The 23,835-nt window shown below is 36.6% G+C and overlaps 1 protein-coding gene across 9 annotated transcripts; it reads left to right on the forward strand.

The window, feature by feature from the left end:
• The first annotated feature begins 834 nt into the window (after positions 1–834).
• Positions 835–17,288, forward strand: LOC113690867 (uncharacterized). 9 transcript variants are annotated; one of them, XM_072050632.1, is made up of 4 exons: positions 956–1,484; positions 5,705–6,906; positions 10,911–10,966; positions 17,148–17,288. In XM_072050632.1, exons 2-3 carry the CDS (start codon positions 5,718–5,720, stop codon positions 10,952–10,954), a joined length of 1,233 nt encoding a protein of 410 aa, XP_071906733.1. In that variant the 5' UTR covers positions 956–1,484; positions 5,705–5,717; the 3' UTR covers positions 10,955–10,966; positions 17,148–17,288. The 9 variants fall into 9 exon arrangements, 3 of the variants coding, with proteins under 3 accessions (XP_071906733.1, XP_071906732.1, XP_071906734.1); XM_072050631.1 differs by lacking the exon at positions 17,148–17,288 and adding an exon at positions 11,597–11,820 and having other exon boundaries at positions 958–1,484; XR_011815016.1 differs by lacking the exons at positions 956–1,484; positions 5,705–6,906 and adding exons at positions 8,092–8,593; positions 16,451–16,506.
• The last annotated feature ends 6,547 nt before the right edge of the window (positions 17,289–23,835 follow it).

Here is a 23,835-nt window from a genome sequence, read left to right on the forward strand (position 1 = left end):
GAGCTACTAAGAGCTCTAGTATATCCGTCATGCGAGTTAAAACTACTCCCATTTGATCATTTCCTTCCCCAACTTGTGACTCGACGTTTTGATCAATATCAGACCCATTACCTACTCTTTGATTTTGGGGTTGTCTAGGTTGGCGTCCCTTTCGTTGTCCTCTAGTTTCCATATTCACAGTTAATCTATGCGCATATGCATAAATCTCACATTAAATTATAATTGAACTATGCACTGTGAGAACCCTGAAAATATACATATAAATATCAGTGCATATTTCATTTGCATTTTAATTCTTTAATAAATTTTAGCACTAAGTCCAATTGTTTTTAAATAAGTACGTAGAAATAAACGTTATGTGCAAAATAAAAGAATTGTGCTAAACTACTAAACTTCTTAGTTTTGTTACATTAACTTCATATTTCAATGGTAAACTATTTCATTGATCCAATAATTAATTTTTTTGAATTCTAGTATTGTAATTAATTGTTTTGAAATAAAAGGGTAAAGATAATTTCTATGTAATAAATAATATAATTGTGCCAATATTGAATTATTCGGTTTTGCTGTACTAAATTAATATTTCTTGAGTTGGATTAATTCTATTACTTTAAAATAAATTCTTTGATTTCCGATAACTAGTTTTAATCGTTAATAATGTTAAATGTTAATAGGAATTTCCGCGTTAAGATAAAAATCAATGAATTTTAGATAAATATGATATTCCTATACTAAACATACTTAAGGCCTGAAAATTCGATAAATTTTGTGTAGGATAACTTTAATTCTTGAGAATAAATAATTGGAGATGCGGATAATTAAGTTAATCGCTAAATAATGTTAGGAACCTTAATATTTAAGTTTAATCGATATTTATTCGATAAAAATGGTTAAGTATATTGGGGGGGGTTATTAGGCGTTCAAATCACCCTTGAGGATAAATTTGAGAAATTAAGTTGAGATTAGGAAACCAAGTGAAAAGACTAAAAGACCCTTACAATTCCATGCGAAACCAAACGACCCTTATGACAAATTCCCATCACCGCAACTTCGACCAATTGCATTTTAACCAATTCGATACGCAACCTTTCGTAAACCGCGGCACCACAAAACCACTTGATCAAATTCACACTACATCTCACAACCATTTCAGCCGACTCTTTCTCTGCACAAACCAAAGTCGAAATCAATTTCACTCCAAATACCACTCTACTCTTTCATTCTTGATTCACAACAAAACCTCATTTCTTCCCTGCCTTGACCGAGAGCACCGAGAGAGGGAGAGAGCTGCCGGAAACTTCTTGGATTCAGCCGTGAGTTGGAGCAAAGCCAGGGAAGGGAATCTGCCGGAAGCTTCACCAATTCTACCTACATCCACAACCCTTTTCAGCCGCAACTCCAAACCAGAATCACCATCTGCACTTGGCCGAGAGCTAGGAAGGAAATTTCTGGAATTTCGTGTGAAAGATTGGTTGCTAGCTGAGGTAATTTCTGGTCTAAAATAGGTTGATTATTAGTTGATCAAGCTATATCAGAGATTACATGTTTAGATTATACAATCGGATGCTGAAATCAAAACCTTAGGAAAATTTCTGTTTTGAGAAATTGTTGCTACCGAGACTTGAGGTGTTATTGCAGCTCCAATTTTGTTTTGTGTGATAATCTGAACACCCAAATGTCTTTAGCTGAGTAAGAACTGGAAGATTAAGACCATGTATGATGAATTGGGCATTCGAATGAAGTGTTAAAGCAGAGATAAATTTCTGGGTTAGTTTGGGGTAAGAAAATGTTGCCGTGAGCTTGAGCAGAAAATGTAAGTTTAACTTGCCTAAATGTGACCCTCTGAATTGATCCCTGTGCTTAATTAGTCAATAACTAATTAGTTAAGCTGTGCATGTAGCAATGAGATGGTCTAAACCAGAAAAATAAAAAGGAAAATTTGAAAGTGGTTCATGCATGATCACCGAGGCTCATGGGAGAATTTCTGGATTTTTGGGAAATTTGTAGTTGTTAATTGAATTCAATTTTTGAGTTAAAAATGTTAACTAGTTAGCTAAGTGTTTGCATGTTAAATTTGGGGTACCTAACACCATGTTTTAACCGAGGGAAAATTTGATCTAAGACATACAAGTTGCTGGAAAATTTTTGAAAGTCGCAAGGTGGAGCTGGAAATTTCAATTAGCTTCTGGAATTTTTCCTTGGAAGAAAAATGGTTCAGAAATGTATAAAAAAAAATGTGTGCCTAAGCCATGTAGGTGGTTTAGCTATGAAACAATGGTTGTATTGGAAGTTTGGACCAAAAGGTTGGAACGAAAATGCTGAAAATTGTGTTAGTAGCCGAGAGACTTGGATTGGAAATGTTAACTCGTTTCTGGAATTTTTCTTAGAGTATAGTGGTTTTGAATTACATGAGAAATATGTATTTAAGCGTTATTTGACTTGGTAGATGCTGGTATGAATGTCATACTTAGAGGAATGGATGGTTTGAATAAAAGTTTTATGGTTTTAAAAGAGAAAAGGAGTTTTTCACAATTGGAAAATGAGATTCCAGATTTTCGGATTTCACTAACCAGTCTCAGGAAAATGCTTATATCTTGGTGTAGAAAAATCCGATTGAGGTGCCGTCAGTGGCATTTGAAACTAGAGTCATGGGCCTTTGTTCTGTAGAAACTTTATATTTTTCCTCCATGTGTACGGCTGTACGTGACTCCTCAAAGTAGGCTGTCTTGACTTAATGTCCTGTTTCTTCAGGAAAATGAATTTTGACTTGAATCAAATGTTGGGCCTATCTGTGATTTGAATTTCTGAGTTTCAAGTGAAGCTTACATGCTAAAATTTTCTGGTATGTGAATGGCATTGAGCCTAGTAAAATGCTATGGTGGTAATCTGAATTTCTCGAGTTATTTAAGCGTTAAATTAGCCGTGACTTTACTCCTTGTTTCTAGTTGAAATTTCTGGTTGAAATTCTGGTTTGAAAGTGATTGGTTGCTATCAAGAGCTAATGATTGATGAAGCCTTGGTCATTCATTTTATTTTTATCAGAAATGCATTTGTTGAAATCTAGGGCTAATGATTGACGAAACCCTAGTAATTTGCTATGTGATTTTTTTGCCATATTTTGATCCATATTATGATTTCGAAACGGAATCGGAGCTGTGGGAGTCGTTTCTACCTTGCGAACTCGAGTAGCTGTGATCAAATTAAGCAAAAATATTTTTCAGCTAGTATTATATTATAAAACTCCATAACTAGTGTTTTGCCTAAAACTTTCCAACTCGATAATTTCCTTTAGCTCAAACTAGCCTTGATAGCTATAGCAAATAAGTTCTATAGCTTTTGGAAACTCTAAATCTTATGATTAATTCTTTTTTTTTCTTTCTTTAAGCTTTGCACTTGGATAGTTAACTACAGGAAAAAGTTCCAAAATATGAGCTTTACTAATTTTAGTGAAAAGCTTGGGAGACTTGCTCGGCAAGAAACCCTATTTTTTAGAAAAATAGTTTTTAAGGATAATTTTTGCAAAAGCTGTAACTTTAGAGAAATGTTCAAAGTAACTTTCTAACATTGTTGTTAAGAGATTTATCGACTTATTTCAAGAAAATAATACTAGTTACCCTTTTGTAAGGATAAGTATCTTAAGGAAAACTATAATAAACATTTCTTCTAAGTTTGTCAAGTTTCAACCTAAGGAGATTCCTAATCTTTCTAAAGGTAGTAAACTAGTAGTATATTAAGTATACCTCAGCTTGTATAAGCTTAGAAACTGAATACAAACTTATAGTTTCAATATGTGGTATTTAGGATTTTGCGAGGACGCGGAATTCGATTCTCAACTTGATATCTGAACTCCACTCTTGGTGAGTGTCCCTGCTTGTTTTATGTTATGTGGTTAAGCGCTTTATTAACTTGCTATATTATAACTGTGAAGTGGTTTTGACCCATCGAAGTGAGCAATGTGTACTTTATCACACTAGCCTTTCGAGTGGTGACTTGCGTAAAACATTTTTTTTAGTGAATCCAAGTGCTAGACGTAAAGTCGTTGGGTGAATCCCTCGACGAGTCAATAATAATAAATCAAGTGCTAGACGTAACGTCGTTGGGTGAATCCCTCTACGAGTCAATAATAATAAATCAAGTGCTAGACGTAAAGTCGTTGGGTGAATCCCTCGACGAGTCAATAATAATGAATCAGTGCTAGACGTAAAGTCGTTGGGTGAATCCCTCGACGAGTCTATAATAATAAATCAAGTGCTAGACGTAAAGTCGTTGGGTGAATCCCTCGACGAGTCTATAATAATAATGTAAGTTCAGGACGTAACGTCGTTGGGTGAATCCCTCGACCAGTCTAAGGTACACTTGGGTATTATCGCCTTCCTATTTGTTTACTTCAGTCGAATCAATACGTGTTAATTGTTTTAATTGATTGCATGTTTTTGGGGCACCACTGAGCTTTAGCTCACCCCACGTTTATTGTTTTCCTTAACAGGTTCTGGAAACTGAAAGCTGGATGCTTACTTAAGTTTTCCTTTTGGATTGTATTTGAATACTATAACTTATTCTGTGGGCTGTAATGTGTTATTTGAGATAATGCACTTTTCTTTTGGGTTGCCACTTGAAGCTGGAAAATGGGTAAACCCTAATTCGATTACTTGGCATGTAAATTTGTAATAGAGATTTATGTATTTATCTACCCGGATTGGTACGACTTTATATTTTGGTACGTAGCACGTGGGACGTTTAAGAGCCTCGACTGGCTAATTTATCTCTGCTATCTCTGAAGTTAAGTTGGATGTAAGGATGATCTTATTCGGGAAGATTTGTTTTATCACAGATTAAGTTCTCCTTTGAAAGGATTTGGGTTAGAATGCTTGCGTGAGTCCTGGCGAGAGCTGGGCAGACGGCCCGCCAACCCTTTGGTTCGCCTTAGGGGGAAGTGGGGTCGCCACAGGTGGTATCAGAGCTTTTATCGAGCTCGTGCCGGGAGAGGACTCTCGGACTGTGGGGATTGACTCGTTAAGTGTGGAACAAAAGTTTATAGTTGGGATATTAGACATGTATGTTGGGTAGGAATCTCAAATATAGGTAAGTTACTCTTGGGACTGGCCAGCCTGAGGTGTGAATTATCCTATAGTCAGATTCTTGTACCCGAATGCCAGATATTTCATTAAATGGTGTATTTGCAATTGAAAAGAATTCAGTATATCGCATTATGATGTGACTAGAAATCATGACTAAGTTTGGAAAAGTAGGATCGAAGGAATCAAGTCTAACTTTTGAAAGTTAAAGGTAAAGAGCCAATGGTGTGATCTTGAAGATTAGTGCCAATTACGTATTTAAGAGGAATCTATGGAAGCGAAATCGGAAGAATGAGTGGGGCCTAGTGGGATTGTCAAAGACTAAACTAATGAAGGTTATGTTGAATCTAAACTAAGGGTTGAGCTATTAGTTATGTGGTTATAATAATCGGTGTATTATTGACTTGCTTTCCTTCATGTTTATAAAGATCGAAATGTGAGTTATGTGTGAAAATATTAAATGTACCGTGAATTGTTTGGCTTTTAAAGTTGTATGAACCTTGGTATGTGAATATATGCTTTAAGTGTTTTAAATTTTCTTTCTCTTGGTATTCATGTTGACTTCACTTAATAATAACAAGTAAATAAATAGCAACATCTTCGCTTGATCACTTTATTTTTATCAATAGGCATAACTAGGCTATGGATCTACAAGTTAGAAATAGAGGACGTGGGAGACCAACTAGGCAACACCCCGAGGGTGGGAGTGAGAGGGAACCTGAGGTCAACCCAGACCATGGTCAGGGAAACGTGGCCGGAGATCTAGTGGCTACCGCAATCAATAGAATAACTGATGTGTTAGAGCGCATGACTGAGCATCAAGCCCATGGAGCGGTGCATCAGCAAGGAGGCCCAATCGATTATGAGGATCGGGCATTAGAGAGATTCCTGAAGTTTGGACCTCCTAAGTTCTACGGAGGCCCAGAACCTGAGGTAGCCGAAGGTTGGTGGGAAAGGATCTCTGATATTTTTGCCGCTCTAAATTACACGGAAGAGAGGCAAGTGACTTTTGCAGCATTCCAGTTTGAAGGAGCTGCTCGTTCCTGGTGGAACCTAATTAGGGTCAATTGGGACAGGAATCATATTCCCAGGACTTGGGCGAACTTCACAAGGGAGTTCAACGCCAAATTTCTTCCACCTCTCATTCAAGAAAAGAGAGAGGACGACTTCATAAAATGTAAACAAGGGGCGATGAGTGTCGCCGAATATGAAGTCCAGTTCACAAAATTGTCCCGATTTGCTCCTGAACTGATAGCCACGGAACAAAGGCGTGTCCGGAGGTTTGTGCAAGGACTAAACGTGGAAATTCAGGAGGGATTAGCTGCTGTTCGGATAGATACATTTGCTGATGCTGTAGAAAGAGCTCAAAGGGTTGAAGTTGCTAGAACTCAAGTAAAAACTTACCAGGCCAAGAAAAGATTTGCACCTAGCAGCAGTCGGGAGCCGACTTATACAAATGCTCCACTGGCCAAAGTGGGTCGAGGAACTGGTGCCAGAGGTGCCGGAGGAAGAAATAATGGAACTAACGGGGGACCAAATGGAAGAGGTCAACCTAGGAACGCCCCACAAGGAAGTCGTGCGATAACTTTCCTGGGAACTTGTGGGTATTGCAAGAAACCTGGACATACCGAGGCCGGTTGCTGGAGGAAAGCAGGAAAGTGCTTGAAGTGTGGAAGCAGCGAGCACCAAATTGCCAGTTGCCCGAAAATACAAGAGGATAATACCCTGAATGATGAACCAGCCAACATTAGAGAGAATAGGCCGAAAGTTCCTACCAGGGTTTACGCTATAAATGACCAACCTGTACCTGATTCTTCGGAAGCCGTGGAAGGTACTCTTCCCATTTCTCATCAATTAGCTAGAGTATTAATTGATCATAGTGCAACTCATTCATTTGTGAACCAAACTTTTCCATCCGGAGTTAACGTCAAACCTGTTAGATTACCCTTGACCTTGAAGTTAAAACATCAATGGGTAATAAGATTTTAATCAGTAGCTTAACTTATAATAACTGCGAATTCTGGATTGAAGGGCATAAAATACTAGTGGATCTAATCAAATTGGACATACGAGGTTATGATGTTATTATAGGAAAGAATTTTCTAGCTCATCACCATGCTAAGCTTGATTGCAGAACAAAAGTATTGGAACTTTGGATTTCCGGAGAAGCAACTTGGGAGTTAGAAGAAGAAATGCAGAAAAAGTATTCCGATTTGTTTCTCAAGAAAGTGTGAATTTTGAGGACAAAATTCATTGTAAGGAGGGGAGGATGTGAGAAACCTGAAAATATACATATAAATATCAGTGCATATTTCATTTGCATTTTAATTCTTTAATAAATTTTAGCACTAAGTCCAATTGTTTTTAAATAAGTACGTAGAAATAAACGTTATGTGCAAAATAAAAGAATTGTGCTAAACTACTAAACTTCTTAGTTTTGTTACATTAACTTCATATTTCAATGGTAAACTATTTCATTGATCCAATAATTAATTTTTTTGAATTCTAGTATTGTAATTAATTGTTTTGAAATAAAAGGGTAAAGATAATTTCTATGTAATAAATAATATAATTGTGCCAATATTGAATTATTCGGTTTTGCTGTACTAAATTAATATTTCTTGAGTTGGATTAATTCTATTACTTTAAAATAAATTCTTTGATTTCCGATAACTAGTTTTAATCGTTAATAATGTTAAATGTTAATAGGAATTTCCGCGTTAAGATAAAAATCAATGAATTTTAGATAAATATGATATTCCTATACTAAACATACTTAAGGCCTGAAAATTCGATAAATTTTGTGTAGGATAACTTTAATTCTTGAGAATAAATAATTGGAGATGCGGATAATTAAGTTAATCGCTAAATAATGTTAGGAACCTTAATATTTAAGTTTAATCGATATTTATTCGATAAAAATGGTTAAGTATATTGGGGGGGTTATTAGGCGTTCAAATCACCCTTGAGGATAAATTTGAGAAATTAAGTTGAGATTAGGAAACCAAGTGAAAAGACTAAAAGACCCTTACAATTCCATGCGAAACCAAACGACCCTTATGACAAATTCCCATCACCGCAACTTCGACCAATTGCATTTTAACCAATTCGATACGCAACCTTTCGTAAACCGCGGCACCACAAAACCACTTGATCAAATTCACACTACATCTCACAACCATTTCAGCCGACTCTTTCTCTGCACAAACCAAAGTCGAAATCAATTTCACTCCAAATACCACTCTACTCTTTCATTCTTGATTCACAACAAAACCTCATTTCTTCCCTGCCTTGACCGAGAGCACCGAGAGAGGGAGAGAGCTGCCGGAAACTTCTTGGATTCAGCCGTGAGTTGGAGCAAAGCCAGGGAAGGGAATCTGCCGGAAGCTTCACCAATTCTACCTACATCCACAACCCTTTTCAGCCGCAACTCCAAACCAGAATCACCATCTGCACTTGGCCGAGAGCTAGGAAGGAAATTTCTGGAATTTCGTGTGAAAGATTGGTTGCTAGCTGAGGTAATTTCTGGTCTAAAATAGGTTGATTATTAGTTGATCAAGCTATATCAGAGATTACATGTTTAGATTATACAATCGGATGCTGAAATCAAAACCTTAGGAAAATTTCTGTTTTGAGAAATTGTTGCTACCGAGACTTGAGGTGTTATTGCAGCTCCAATTTTGTTTTGTGTGATAATCTGAACACCCAAATGTCTTTAGCTGAGTAAGAACTGGAAGATTAAGACCATGTATGATGAATTGGGCATTCGAATGAAGTGTTAAAGCAGAGATAAATTTCTGGGTTAGTTTGGGGTAAGAAAATGTTGCCGTGAGCTTGAGCAGAAAATGTAAGTTTAACTTGCCTAAATGTGACCCTCTGAATTGATCCCTGTGCTTAATTAGTCAATAACTAATTAGTTAAGCTGTGCATGTAGCAATGAGATGGTCTAAACCAGAAAAATAAAAAGGAAAATTTGAAAGTGGTTCATGCATGATCACCGAGGCTCATGGGAGAATTTCTGGATTTTTGGGAAATTTGTAGTTGTTAATTGAATTCAATTTTTGAGTTAAAAATGTTAACTAGTTAGCTAAGTGTTTGCATGTTAAATTTGGGGTACCTAACACCATGTTTTAACCGAGGGAAAATTTGATCTAAGACATACAAGTTGCTGGAAAATTTTTGAAAGTCGCAAGGTGGAGCTGGAAATTTCAATTAGCTTCTGGAATTTTTCCTTGGAAGAAAAATGGTTCAGAAATGTATAAAAAAAAATGTGTGCCTAAGCCATGTAGGTGGTTTAGCTATGAAACAATGGTTGTATTGGAAGTTTGGACCAAAAGGTTGGAACGAAAATGCTGAAAATTGTGTTAGTAGCCGAGAGACTTGGATTGGAAATGTTAACTCGTTTCTGGAATTTTTCTTAGAGTATAGTGGTTTTGAATTACATGAGAAATATGTATTTAAGCGTTATTTGACTTGGTAGATGCTGGTATGAATGTCATACTTAGAGGAATGGATGGTTTGAATAAAAGTTTTATGGTTTTAAAAGAGAAAAGGAGTTTTTCACAATTGGAAAATGAGATTCCAGATTTTCGGATTTCACTAACCAGTCTCAGGAAAATGCTTATATCTTGGTGTAGAAAAATCCGATTGAGGTGCCGTCAGTGGCATTTGAAACTAGAGTCATGGGCCTTTGTTCTGTAGAAACTTTATATTTTTCCTCCATGTGTACGGCTGTACGTGACTCCTCAAAGTAGGCTGTCTTGACTTAATGTCCTGTTTCTTCAGGAAAATGAATTTTGACTTGAATCAAATGTTGGGCCTATCTGTGATTTGAATTTCTGAGTTTCAAGTGAAGCTTACATGCTAAAATTTTCTGGTATGTGAATGGCATTGAGCCTAGTAAAATGCTATGGTGGTAATCTGAATTTCTCGAGTTATTTAAGCGTTAAATTAGCCGTGACTTTACTCCTTGTTTCTAGTTGAAATTTCTGGTTGAAATTCTGGTTTGAAAGTGATTGGTTGCTATCAAGAGCTAATGATTGATGAAGCCTTGGTCATTCATTTTATTTTTATCAGAAATGCATTTGTTGAAATCTAGGGCTAATGATTGACGAAACCCTAGTAATTTGCTATGTGATTTTTTTGCCATATTTTGATCCATATTATGATTTCGAAACGGAATCGGAGCTGTGGGAGTCGTTTCTACCTTGCGAACTCGAGTAGCTGTGATCAAATTAAGCAAAAATATTTTTCAGCTAGTATTATATTATAAAACTCCATAACTAGTGTTTTGCCTAAAACTTTCCAACTCGATAATTTCCTTTAGCTCAAACTAGCCTTGATAGCTATAGCAAATAAGTTCTATAGCTTTTGGAAACTCTAAATCTTATGATTAATTCTTTTTTTTTCTTTCTTTAAGCTTTGCACTTGGATAGTTAACTACAGGAAAAAGTTCCAAAATATGAGCTTTACTAATTTTAGTGAAAAGCTTGGGAGACTTGCTCGGCAAGAAACCCTATTTTTTAGAAAAATAGTTTTTAAGGATAATTTTTGCAAAAGCTGTAACTTTAGAGAAATGTTCAAAGTAACTTTCTAACATTGTTGTTAAGAGATTTATCGACTTATTTCAAGAAAATAATACTAGTTACCCTTTTGTAAGGATAAGTATCTTAAGGAAAACTATAATAAACATTTCTTCTAAGTTTGTCAAGTTTCAACCTAAGGAGATTCCTAATCTTTCTAAAGGTAGTAAACTAGTAGTATATTAAGTATACCTTAGCTTGTATAAGCTTAGAAACTGAATACAAACTTATAGTTTCAATATGTGGTATTTAGGATTTTGCGAGGACGCGGAATTCGATTCTCAACTTGATATCTGAACTCCACTCTTGGTGAGTGTCCCTGCTTGTTTTATGTTATGTGGTTAAGCGCTTTATTAACTTGCTATATTATAACTGTGAAGTGGTTTTGACCCATCGAAGTGAGCAATGTGTACTTTATCACACTAGCCTTTCGAGTGGTGACTTGCGTAAAACATTTTTTTTAGTGAATCCAAGTGCTAGACGTAAAGTCGTTGGGTGAATCCCTCGACGAGTCAATAATAATAAATCAAGTGCTAGACGTAACGTCGTTGGGTGAATCCCTCGACGAGTCAATAATAATAAATCAAGTGCTAGACGTAAAGTCGTTGGGTGAATCCCTCGACGAGTCAATAATAATGAATCAAGTGCTAGACGTAAAGTCGTTGGGTGAATCCCTCGACGAGTCTATAATAATAAATCAAGTGCTAGACGTAAAGTCGTTGGGTGAATCCCTCGACGAGTCTATAATAATAATGTAAGTTCAGGACGTAACGTCGTTGGGTGAATCCCTCGACCAGTCTAAGGTACACTTGGGTATTATCGCCTTCCTATTTGTTTACTTCAGTCGAATCAATACGTGTTAATTGTTTTAATTGATTGCATGTTTTTGGGGCACCACTGAGCTTTAGCTCACCCCACGTTTATTGTTTTCCTTAACAGGTTCTGGAAACTGAAAGCTGGATGCTTACTTAAGTTTTCCTTTTGGATTGTATTTGAATACTATAACTTATTCTGTGGGCTGTAATGTGTTATTTGAGATAATGCACTTTTCTTTTGGGTTGCCACTTGAAGCTGGAAAATGGGTAAACCCTAATTCGATTACTTGGCATGTAAATTTGTAATAGAGATTTATGTATTTATCTACCCGGATTGGTACGACTTTATATTTTGGTACGTAGCACGTGGGACGTTTAAGAGCCTCGACTGGCTAATTTATCTCTGCTATCTCTGAAGTTAAGTTGGATGTAAGGATGATCTTATTCGGGAAGATTTGTTTTATCACAGATTAAGTTCTCCTTTGAAAGGATTTGGGTTAGAATGCTTGCGTGAGTCCTGGCGAGAGCTGGGCAGACGGCCCGCCAACCCTTTGGTTCGCCTTAGGGGGAAGTGGGGTCGCCACATGCACACATACCAATAACAACTTTTTAAAAAAAGGAAATCACTTACACAAATAACATTATCACTATGCAAGTAAACACAAACTAGAGTTCATTAAATCATAACACAAGTTTTAGTCAAGTAAAATTCATACCAAGTCAAAGTCAATAAATAAAGTAAACAAGTGATTATCAAAAGTACATTCATCTCCAAGGTACAACTCTTAAATCTACTCCCATCGTCCCACCACAAAAGATCATAAGTAGTGTTTCACTAGATTAATTAGAACTAGATGATTCCTGTTCCCTAACATGTTCAACTTCAATCCCAACATAAGGATCTTTTGGGTTACGATCTTCTCCGCATCCCACTCTTAATTATTGTACTGTCATAGCCAAACAATTATTGGTTTCCTATAACTATTCACGTAAAATATCGATTCATTCTTATTCCCCACAAATGGAGATCTCAAGTTCTTAAGATTGCCCTCAACTCTCAAGTAGTTGGGTACAAGAATCCAAAACAAGGTAATTCACAACTTGAGCCGGCCGGTCCCAAGAGTAAATCACCACATTCGTGATTCCTACCCAACATACATATCAAATTTCCTCCAAAGATCAAGATAAAGGTTTTACAACCTATCACATTTATGATTCACAGCTTACATTTTTAGAAGGGCACTTAAGCCTGTACTTAATCACATAGTAAGGACCATAACACCACTTGACTCAATCTTGCCTCGTGTAGAGACCACGTGAAGTGGCACTGATTTTTGCCCCTACAAATAGTCATTTATGTGAGAACCCTGAAAAAAAAAATGGATATATAAATTAGTGCATATTTCATTTGCATTTCTTTTATTGTTCAATAACTTCTAGCATTACTTTTAATTGTTCACAATTAAATGTGTAAAAATAGGTTTATGTGAAAAATAATATACCTTTCCAAAGTTATGAAACTACTTGGATTTATTTGACTAAATTAATATCTTTAGGGTTGGATTAAATTTTCGCCTTAAAATAAAATGTTAGATTTTTATTACAAGGTCAAACTTGATTTTAATAAGAAACTAATAAAGTAAGAATGTTGGGAACCTTAATATTAAGTTGTAACCTATAAAAATTCGATAAAAATGGTTTAGGTATATTAGGATATGATTAGACGTTCAAATCACTTTTGGGGACAATTTTTGGAGCTAAGCTAGGACCAAGGACTTAAGTGGCTAATTGGAGAAGTAGTGAAAAGTCTAAATTACCCTCACAGCTTCACAACATCACCCACGGCCATGTCCATTTTCTGCAAAGCCAAACGACTCCTTGGACACCATGATCATCCGCCACTCCAGCTAACCAATCGGCAACTTCTCCACTGCAATACACAAGCTAATCCAGCACTCCAGCCTTCCACCAAGCCGCCCCATACCACCAATCCAAATCCATCACCAACTCCACAAGTAAACCAACTCTTACACTCAATCAGCTCCAAAACCACGGCACTCCTTCATTTCATCTCCACTCCACATATCAGGCCACACTCCACCATTACATTGTTATCATCGACCGAGAGTGAGGGAGAGGTCGAGCTGCTCCATAAAGCCGTGAGTGAGGAAGGAAGCTGAGAGTTGCGATTTCATTTCTGGTTCTGTCCGCAAGCATCGAAGAGGGAGGAGAGGAGGAGGAGCCGTGTGCAGACTTTCCTCTGCACTTCCCAAGCTCAGCCGGTAGTTATCCAGCTTCCACCATCACCAGCTGCACCCACTACAACCCAACCAGAACCAACTTACCCGCGCTTGAGGAGAAGAGCCGAGAGAAAGGGTTAGACTTCAGCGTTCTGTCAAGTGAGTGAGCACCTAGTGAGGTAAATTTCTGGACTATAAAATGGATAACCAGTGGAATAAAAGCAAGCTCTGGACTTGCATGTGAGGACTTTAAGTTCGGATGATGTAATTAGCTAGATGATGAATTGATATTAAGCTACCAGAATCTGGTTTGGAAGAGTAAATGATTCTGCCGGGTGCTAAGCATGTAAATTTTGGGATGATCAGAGGTTGAATTTGTGTTTAATCACCTGAAAACAAAATGATAAAGTCATGCATGTATTGTGGTACAATCGGATGATGAATTCAAGTTATTAGAAAAATTTCTGTTTTGATTAAATGTCCCTGCCGAGGAGCTGAGTTGGAATTGCAGCTCTAATGTGTTTTCAGGAAATGATTCAAGCATGCGCTGGTGATTAACTAATCGAATCTCGGATGATTATTATGATTAGGGTCATGCATGAATTTAATTAGCCTGGATTACTTTGGAAATAAAAATGAAATAGAACTTTTCACATGCAAACTCATCCGAGTGTAGTCTTACCTAGTTCTGGATTTATGAATGTGTTTTGCTGTTGCCGAGCTGATTTTCTGGTCTGGATGTTAGCTAATTAACTCAGCAATTGTGCATGTGAGACTTTAAGGGCAATAAAAGGCTTTAACTGAAGAGATATCGGATGATGAACTAAGGAGCTTAGAAAAATTCTGTTTGGTTGAGGAATGATTCTGCCGAGAGAATGGTTTGGAAATGCAACTGAAATTCTGTTTTAACCAAAGAAAATCCTGTTTTAGAACCATTGTTATTGCCGGAAATTTTGAGAAAAAGCCGTGAGATTTAAACCTGGAAATTTTTGGGGGTTTGTAAGCATGGTTTAATTTCAACTCCTGATCTGGAAATGTGCATTGTTTTGCTAAGAGATTGCATGAGGAAGCTGAGAGTTTTAAAGCATGTTTCAACCCAGAAAAACAAGATGAAAACAGGACGTCTCTTCATGCATGTTCATCCGTGGCTGATGGATAAAAGTTCTGAATTTTCTGGATGCTTTTAATTATGGAATGAATCTGATTTTTGAAATGGAAAATTTTAATAGCCAGCTAAGTGTTTGATTGCTGAAATTGAGCCCCTAACACCATGTTTAAACTAAGGAAAGCTTGGATTTTTGTAAACCTTTAGCTGCTGGAAATTTTGTTGATATCCGAGTGGTATCAACCAGAATTTCAGTTGTCTTTGGAAATTGTAATCAGTTTCTGGAATTTTATTTTATTTCCCTTGAATCATAATGGGTCAAAACTGCATGCGAGATGCAAATTTTAAGAGATACAAGTTGGGTAGCAATGTGATATTTAATATATGGGATGGTCTAACCAAAGATATGTGCATACCAATGCTGGAAATTTTCCTTGTGATTGCCAAAGTTTGAGTACGAATTTCAAACTTAAATTGTGAAGTTATTCCTTGAAGCTTAATGATTGGAAACACATGGAAAATGTTGATGTAATGTCTGTGACCCGATCCTATTGTGATATTGGAAGTGAATTGTTGAAATTTATTTTTTCCTTGAGAAAACAATGTGTTAGAATTGCTGACAATGGGCTCTATGAATTCCCACCTTTGAACTATTGGTCAATCTATTGGAAAACTGTTGATAGTGGGCTCTATGAATTCCCACTTGAATAGATGACTAAATTGCTGAAGTTGATTAGAAATCTATGCTACCATTTTTGTAAAACGGTGAGTTGATATAAGTACTGATGACCATGTGCTAAGTATCGACGAAGCCTTGGCAAATTTTCCTGCTTGTGCTTAGACATAATTTATCGGAACTCATGGCTAATGATTGGCAAAGCCCTAGTAATATTACTATTTAAAATTCCGACTGTACAATATGATAAAATGTGATTTTTGGATTGGAATCGAGAACGTGAGAAGTCGTACCGACCTTATGAACCAAGCAAGCGCTTGAACAAGTAAATGGAAAGACTATTTTTCTCTAAAGTCTTGAATGGTACTGATTTAACACCGTACTACCAAACACTGTATCTACTATTTTGCCCGAAAAACTTAGACAACATAATTTTTACTCCTAGAGTTAGACTAGCCTTATTAACTTGGGAAAAATGATTCTCCCAGACTCAAAACCTAAATTCTTGTTGCAAATCCCTTCATTCTTTATAAATCGTTTAAGGCTAGTCGGAACTAAGGAAAATTTAAAAGGTGAAACTCGATCACTTTAGTTTTAAACATAGAAACCTGCTCGGAAAGAAAAACCTTATTTTAGCAACATTTTTCAATAGACCTTACCCAAAAGCCTTAGCAAAGATTTTTGTAGGCACAACCACTCCAATGAATTTTTTTCCAAGGTATACTTTTAGCCTTGATATTAAATACCTTGCCGACTCATTTTAAGAAAATAATAATAGTATTTTCTTCGAGGAAAAGTATTCCAGGAATACTATAAGAAATATTGTACGGTTCTCATAAGCTCGATTCCAAGTAAAATATTTTGAGAAAAAGTAAACTAGCAACATGCTAGAAAACTCTACATGTGCAAGCCAAAAGTTCCAATAGAAAACTTATGGCTTAAATTCTGATATTCTAGGATTGTACGAGGACGCGGAACTCGATTCTCAATCCAATATCTGAACTTCACTCGTGGTGAGTGTCCCTGCTTGTTCTATGTTATGTGGTTAAGCGCTTTATCAATTCGCTATGTGATAATTGTCAAAATACAATAAATGATTTTGATCCATCGAAGTGAGCAGTGTGTACTTTATCGCACTAGCCATTCGAGTAGTGATGTGTGTGAAATATTTTCTATGAATCTAAATGTAGTTACGTTGTTGGGTGAATCCCTCGACGCATGAATCTGACTACTATGAATCTAAATGTAGTTACGTTGTTGGGTGAATCCCTCGACGCATGAATCAAACTACAATTACGTCGTTGGGTGAATCCCTCGACAAATTTATTACGGGTATATCTCGAGTATACTGCGTCGGTAGATGAAGTTTGGGCCCAAAGCAGAGGTATGAACGGTGACGGGTTAGGATTAAAATAAGTGTATCTACATGGAAATTAAGTAGGGAAAGTTGACGGAGGGTCAACTACGATGGTATCTGATCAAGCGTGGAAAATGGCTCCTGAGAGCCCTTGTATCCTACCTTGTGCTGTTACACGCTTTCCTAACTATTCTAGTTTGATTTAAATTACTACCCGCTGTTTGATGTATTGTGATTGCATGTTTTGGGACACCACTGAGCTTTAGCTCACCCCACGTTTATTGTTTTCCTTAACAGGTTTGGGAAACTGAAAGCGGGAGGCTCACTTATGTTTTCCTTTTTGGATTGTATTAGAATATTATAACTTATTATGTGGGCTATAATATGTTATTCGAGATAATGCACTTTTCCTTTGGATTGCCACTTGAAGCTGGAAAATGTGTAACCTTAATTCGATTACTTGGCGTGTATGTTGTATTATGGATTTATACATTTTATCTATCCGGTTTGTGATGACTTTGTTCTTTGGTAAGTAGCACGTAGGACGTTTAAGGGCCTCGACTAGTGATTTTATCATTGTTATCTCCGAAGATATTGTGGCTTTAAGGAAGAACTTATTTGGGAAAAATCGTTTTGTAATAGATTAGGTCGTTATGTTGAAAGGATTTGGGTTAGAATGTTTGCGTGAGTCCTGACGAGAGTTGGGCAGACGGCCCGCCAACCCTTTGGTTCGCCTCAGGGGGAAGTGGGGTCGCCACAATTTAACTTTCAAACCAGTCCCATAGTCCGGTATCCTAAACTTTCAAGCTTAGGATACACTACAAAGATCTGAAACCTAAGCTCTGATACCAACTGTGACGCCCCTACTTCTCCCTAAGACGAACCAAAGGGTATCCGCGGGACGCCTACCTAACTCTCGCCAGGACTCACTACAATCCACAATTCATAAGTTCGGAATACTTCAATAATACTTCAAATAACTTCAATACATAATAAAAGTACTCCAAAATATTTCACACTTACAATTAATCAGCTCTCAAGCTTAATACAACCCAAAAGAATATTTACTACAGCTATATGCTGTAATACAACTTAAAGTCTTCAAAAGAAGGCAATCTAGTACTATTCACGAGTACTCTCGGTTTCAAACCCTGTTAAAGAAGATAAAATTGTGGAATGAGCTACACAACCCAGTGAGGTTCCAAGACACTCTAGCAGTTCTAATAAATCAAGTAATTGAGCATACTGCATGTATGGTTCAAGGTTACACATTAGCATATTAACATGAGACAATACTCATTGTACGAGTAATTTGAGCATATCACAGGTATGGCACATTTGTATGAAACGGTTATCATTATATAAAATAAACACACATTGAAGGATACGGTGTTCCATTGGAACCATTTCGGTCAACTGCACCTTATAACTTCCGGTCCCCACGGTACTGTCTGGCCATCGCCTTATCCCTCTAGTGGTAATACTCGAGTATACTGAAACGGTGGCTCAGGATTCCAACCTACCCGACCGAACCCAATCCTGGCTTGAGTAGGTCAGTAACCAAGGGCAGGGCCCAAGTTCAGCTTACAGCTTACAACATGCACAAGTAATCAAATAACTCGGCTAACGGTAAAAATTTATTCTTTTGGTAGGTCGAGTGAGATAAAGTACACACTCGCATTAAAATGGTCGACAATTTCATATGAAAAATTACTAGCAACAATTAACACATAAAAACATAAACAATATTTGATAATTTCATGTGAACATGTAATTTACGGTAATCAAGTAATCAAGTACCAGGTAATCAAGTAGATAGGAAAACGGTAAGTAATTATGGTAAACGGTTAGCGGTTAACGGTTAACGGTTGACGGTTAACAGTAGTAATCACAGTTAATTGGTAGACATTAGTCATTTTAATAGGCCGCCATTGGCCGTTTCCCACTTTTATCACTTAAGAGTCAAGGAGATTCACTCCAACCGACTTATGCAGCCATAGCATAATTAATCATTTAAACACATCACATAAATATGCAATTCAAGTATTTCATGTCGAGTAATTCAAGTATACATTACTTAAATATGCATGAGTGTGGTAAATACTTAACATATAGCAGTTAACACTTAATGATCATGGATTAAGCATGTCATAGACTTATTCAAATTACGTACTCCTATATGGAACACTCACCTATTGTAACTAAAGAGTAAGTGCGTATACAATCTTTCAGGTGTTCCCTTCGAGATTCTCTTAAAGGTCTTCTTGAGCACCTGAGCAAACAATAGTTGTCTATTACACACCATCGCTTAAAATCCCTTACTTATCGTGAAGGTTGTACTAGTGTTCATTCTAAGGAGAATTCATGAATTGAGCCTTAATTATTTATAGTCGAGACTCGGAAGTGGGTTTTAAAAACACGAGAAATCTGATTCTCACCTTTGAAATCAAGTGTAAAATAGTCTAGCAATATCGGAGTAAAATGGAGAGTTTGAAAATCTCAATTTCCTTTAAGTTCGGAAATTTCAGATTCGGCAAGCAAACTTTGATAAATCAGATCTCACTCTCTTTGAGTTCAAAATTGGAAAACTTGGTACCGTTAGAAAATACTTCCAAAGTACTAAAAGTTTTTAGAAGACACTTTTCCATGATTCCAAGCGGAAGGTATTCAAAATTTGTCTCAAAGTTGCTGTTTTGGCTTGCGAGACAGTTTCGGGGTTGGTTTTTCTCCAACTTGGAAAATTCGGCAAAATTCACAGAATTGGAACTAGCCTCTCAAATTTGAGACTCAACTAGAGTTGCAATCAAAGTTTAAAATGGAAGGAGTGGAACGAGAATTGAAGTTTTAAGCACCATGATATGGTAGCTCAAAGTTATCCAAATTTCTTTGTTAAACAAGGGTTTTCCAAAATCAAGTCATGAACTTTGGAAGTTTAATTGAGCAGCGAAACGGACTCGGAATGACACCAAAATTAGCAGTATAATACTACCATATAAGGATAATTTCTCTGCCAAATTCCATGGATAAATATGCATAGAAAGTTGGTTAACCAAATCACCAAAATTTCAAAATTTCCATGGCAAATCTGCCTTGCGAATTTCATTTTTCGTTTTCAAAACGTTTGGCTTACAAAGTACCTCAAATATGGTTCATTTGCATAGACAATGTCTAAGAGGTATCCAAAACACAATTTTGGGTGATTAACACCAAGAATCTCAAATTAACAAGTCTCAATCGAGTTTAGTAACAATTCTGCCCAAAAGGAGAGTTTTCCTTCAAGAAGTCAGTTTCGAAATACGGCCACAAATCACTCAATTCAACTCAAAATTGGACGTGGTTGGTGGCATTGGAAAAAAATTTCATAAATCTACAATTTCTCAGAAGAAACCATTTTCAAAATCCATCCGCAACTAGCTCACATTTGAGCATCAAATTGTAGTTCATATTCTGCCCTGTAGTGAACCAATGAAACAGGACAGCAAACTTCAAGTGAATGGTTTGCCTCACACAAATGGAACCAGGACGTGCATTTTATACCAATAGAAAGCTGGGAATGTGTAATGCCACAAACGGCACTCGATTTCGACATCGGAGCAACAAGTTATGTCTGAAACAAAAAGACTGTCTGGGCAATCCCGGAAAATTTTCCAGTTTTGCTAAACCTTAGAAATCACTACATTTGACCAACCAAATCATGTTATTTTTCAATGAAACTTTCTACACCATCCATATAACATGCAGACATCATAATTAAGTCATTATAACCTCAAAAATTTGCACAAAAGTGCACGAACATGGCAGGGGCAGATTCGGAAGATTTTTGCTCTTCACCTCCTTTGAGCTTCTTTTCAACAATACAACTTATTTCCACTAATTTAAGTACTAAACCGATATTAACAATATCAAAACTCATGAAATCAGTCCATCAAATCATTGTGGGAGTTCATAGAGCCCACACACCAAGATCCAACATAACTAAAGCTACCCATGTGAATATACAAGCTTATAAGTACAATACTACTTCTGTAAATCAAGATTTGAAGGGTTGATCGTCCATTACCACTCTTGAGGAACTAAATAGAAATTTTCGGTCCTTATGAGCTAAAGAAAAACCATGATAGCAGCCTCCTATCCTAGTTTGAAGTTGTAATACCCGGTGCAACCCAATGAGTACAAACAAATTCACAATGATGCACAAAGATATATCAAATTTAAGCACAATAAAGAAAACTTAATTAAAGAGAAAAGATAAGAAATGCAAACCAAATATCAAACCAATAGCCTCTTCAATTGATGGCGATGCTAACCAAGATGTACAAGTGAAGGTTCACTCCTTTCTCACCCCAAACACTCTTTGGTTGAGCCAAGGAGTTTTACAACAATTCTAGTTAACCCTCAACAACCTACACTTGAAAGATCACTCACCCAATTAAGAACTATTTTATACAAATGAGGCAACCTTCACCAAGGTTTTACCACTCCAAGTGATAGGTTCACCTTCACCAAGGTTTTCACTTGAGCAACCTCACAACCCAACTTTCCCAACCCCTTATACAACCAACAAAGAATCTTTCTACTCAAAAATCTCACTTGTAAGCTTGTATTTTGTGTTGGCAAAAGTCTCTAGTCTTCTTGTGCTTTGGGGTTTTTATAGAAGGTGAGAAATGGCTCCAAAAGACTCTCCAACGGTCAAATATTAATTGCTGTCAAAACTAGCCGTTGGCCTGTCGGACGTCCGACAGGTGCCTGTCAGACGTCCGAACCACCTGTCGGACGTCCGAACCCTGCGTCCGAACGTAGGCAGAGAGTCATCAAATCTTTGCGAAATTTCTCGGACGTCCGATGCGATCGATGTGCGTCCGAGGCGTGCGTCCGATCCTTCCGGACGTCCGATGCTTCCTCACGAGCGTCCGACAGAGTTTCCTTCTTGATGTTCTTCATCCTTTCGGACGTCCGATAGTTTCCTTTTGGCCGTCCGACATGAGTGACCTGATTTTGCTTCTTCATTTGGTTGGTTTTCTTTCCTTGACACCATTGAACCTGATTCTAACAAATTTCTCACATAAAAACATTAGACCAAATCTACATTTTGGTTTGTTAATCATCAAAACCAAGGATTGATCGACCAAGGTCAACAATCTCCCCCTTTTTGATGATGACAAACAAAATGAAGATTTCTTTTATCAAATAAGTTCAAATAAAGCTCCCCCTTAGAAAGTGCCAACATGCAAAGAAATTTCAATAAATCCTACTCCCCCTTTTGGCATCAATCAAAAAGCAAACTCCCCCTTTATTTTTCAAGTCAAGACCATAATAGGGTCCTTGGGAGTTATTACAACATGATCTAGCAATCCACATGGATTTCATACCTTTTCTCATATTTTTCTTTACATAGCAATCATTTTGCATGTGTCCAAATTGGCAACAAAAGTGACACATGATAGAAGTATTTTGCACATAAGTGGATTTAATGCAACTAATTTTCTTAGCAAACTTATTTGTGCCTTGAAAAGATTTGCTTTCTTTTGTTTGAGAAAACTTTTGTTTTTCATTTTGGAGAACCGCGTTCAAGTCATTAATTCTTTTCTTTAACAAATTTTGTTCCTCCAACATTTTTTCATAAAACTTTGTTTTCTCTTCCAACTTCCTTTTCAAATTATTTTTGCAATCAAAAACACCTTTTTGATTTTTTAAATCATCATTTTCCATTCTCAAACATTTGTTTTCTTGAAAAAGTTTGGAGTTTTCTTCCAACAAATCATTTATTTTTGTTTTCAAATCTTTATTTTTAGCATAAGATTTTTTCAAACTTTTATGCATTTTAATCATAAGAGTTTTCACATCATCATCTTCATTATCTTCATCACAAGAAGAGTGATAAGAACTTACCTCATCTTCTCCAACGGCCATTAGTGCCATTTGGGCCAACTCTTCTTTTTCTCTTTTTGAATTGCATTCATCCCATGTAATTTTGCAATCTCCTCTTGAACATCTCTTGTTGAAGATCTTCTTGAAACTTTTGATGTGAGGAGTTATATCATTGTCCACTTCCATGATTTCATTACCCATGAAGGATGGGTTATCCCCCACTTGAGATGCTTTAAAAGCTATGCCTCTCTTATACATTCTTGCATTTTCTTCCTCTTGCACTTTGAATTCCAGCTTTAATTCATAAGAGGTTAGGGTATCCACAAGAGATTCAATGGACATAGAATTTAAATCCTTTGCCTCTTCTATAGCATTTATTTTGTTTTCCCATTCTTTTGGCAAGGCATTCAAAATCTTTCTATTTTTCTCACCCAAAGAATATTCTTTTCCAAGCAATTTAAGATCTTCAATAATGTCACAAAATCTACTACACATCTTATCAACATTTTCAAGAGGATGCATTTTGAAAAATTCATATTGAGAAACAAGTAAAGATTTCTTTTGTTCTTTAATATCTTGATTACCTTCATGAAATACACACAATTTATCCCAAATATCTTTAGCTGATTTACAACCTTTAATCCTACTAGATTCATTTACATCTAATGCATTGTACAATATACACATGGCCTTGGCATTCAAAGAAAGGTATCTCTTGTCTTTTTCATTCAATTCTTGTCTAGTCTTTAATCTACTCAAATTGGTGATAGAGTCAACTATTCTAGCTTCATAAGGACCATCTTCTACCACATACCATAATTCAATGTAAACAGATTGTAAGAAAATCATCATTCTTTGTTTCCACATGCTAAAATGAGAACCATTAAACATAGGTGGTCTATCAATAGATTGCCCTTCTAAAAAAGAAACTTTTATGGTTGCCATGATCTTTACTCTAAGCGGTTGAGCTTGATCAAAAGAGACCAAGCTCTGATACCAATTGTAATACCCGGTGCAACCCAATGAGTACAAACAAATTCACAATGATGCACAAAGATATATCAAATTTAAGCACAATAAAGAAAACTTAATTAAAGAGAAAAGATAAGAAATGCAA

This window comes from Coffea arabica, chromosome 5c (assembly GCF_036785885.1).
Source record: "Coffea arabica cultivar ET-39 chromosome 5c, Coffea Arabica ET-39 HiFi, whole genome shotgun sequence".
Lineage (NCBI taxonomy): Eukaryota > Viridiplantae > Streptophyta > Magnoliopsida > Gentianales > Rubiaceae > Coffea > Coffea arabica.

What these genes read in the sequence shown, in the direction of transcription:
- LOC113690867 (XM_072050632.1), top strand. Translation starts at nt 5,718, where the DNA reads ATGGATCTACAAGTTAGAAATAGAGGACGTGGGAGACCAACTAGGCAA. An exon ending in TTCTTCGGAAGCCGTGGAAG is followed by an intron (nt 6,907 to 10,910) that starts GTACTCTTCCCA and finishes TGTGGTATTTAG; the next exon opens with GATTTTGCGAGGACGCGGAA.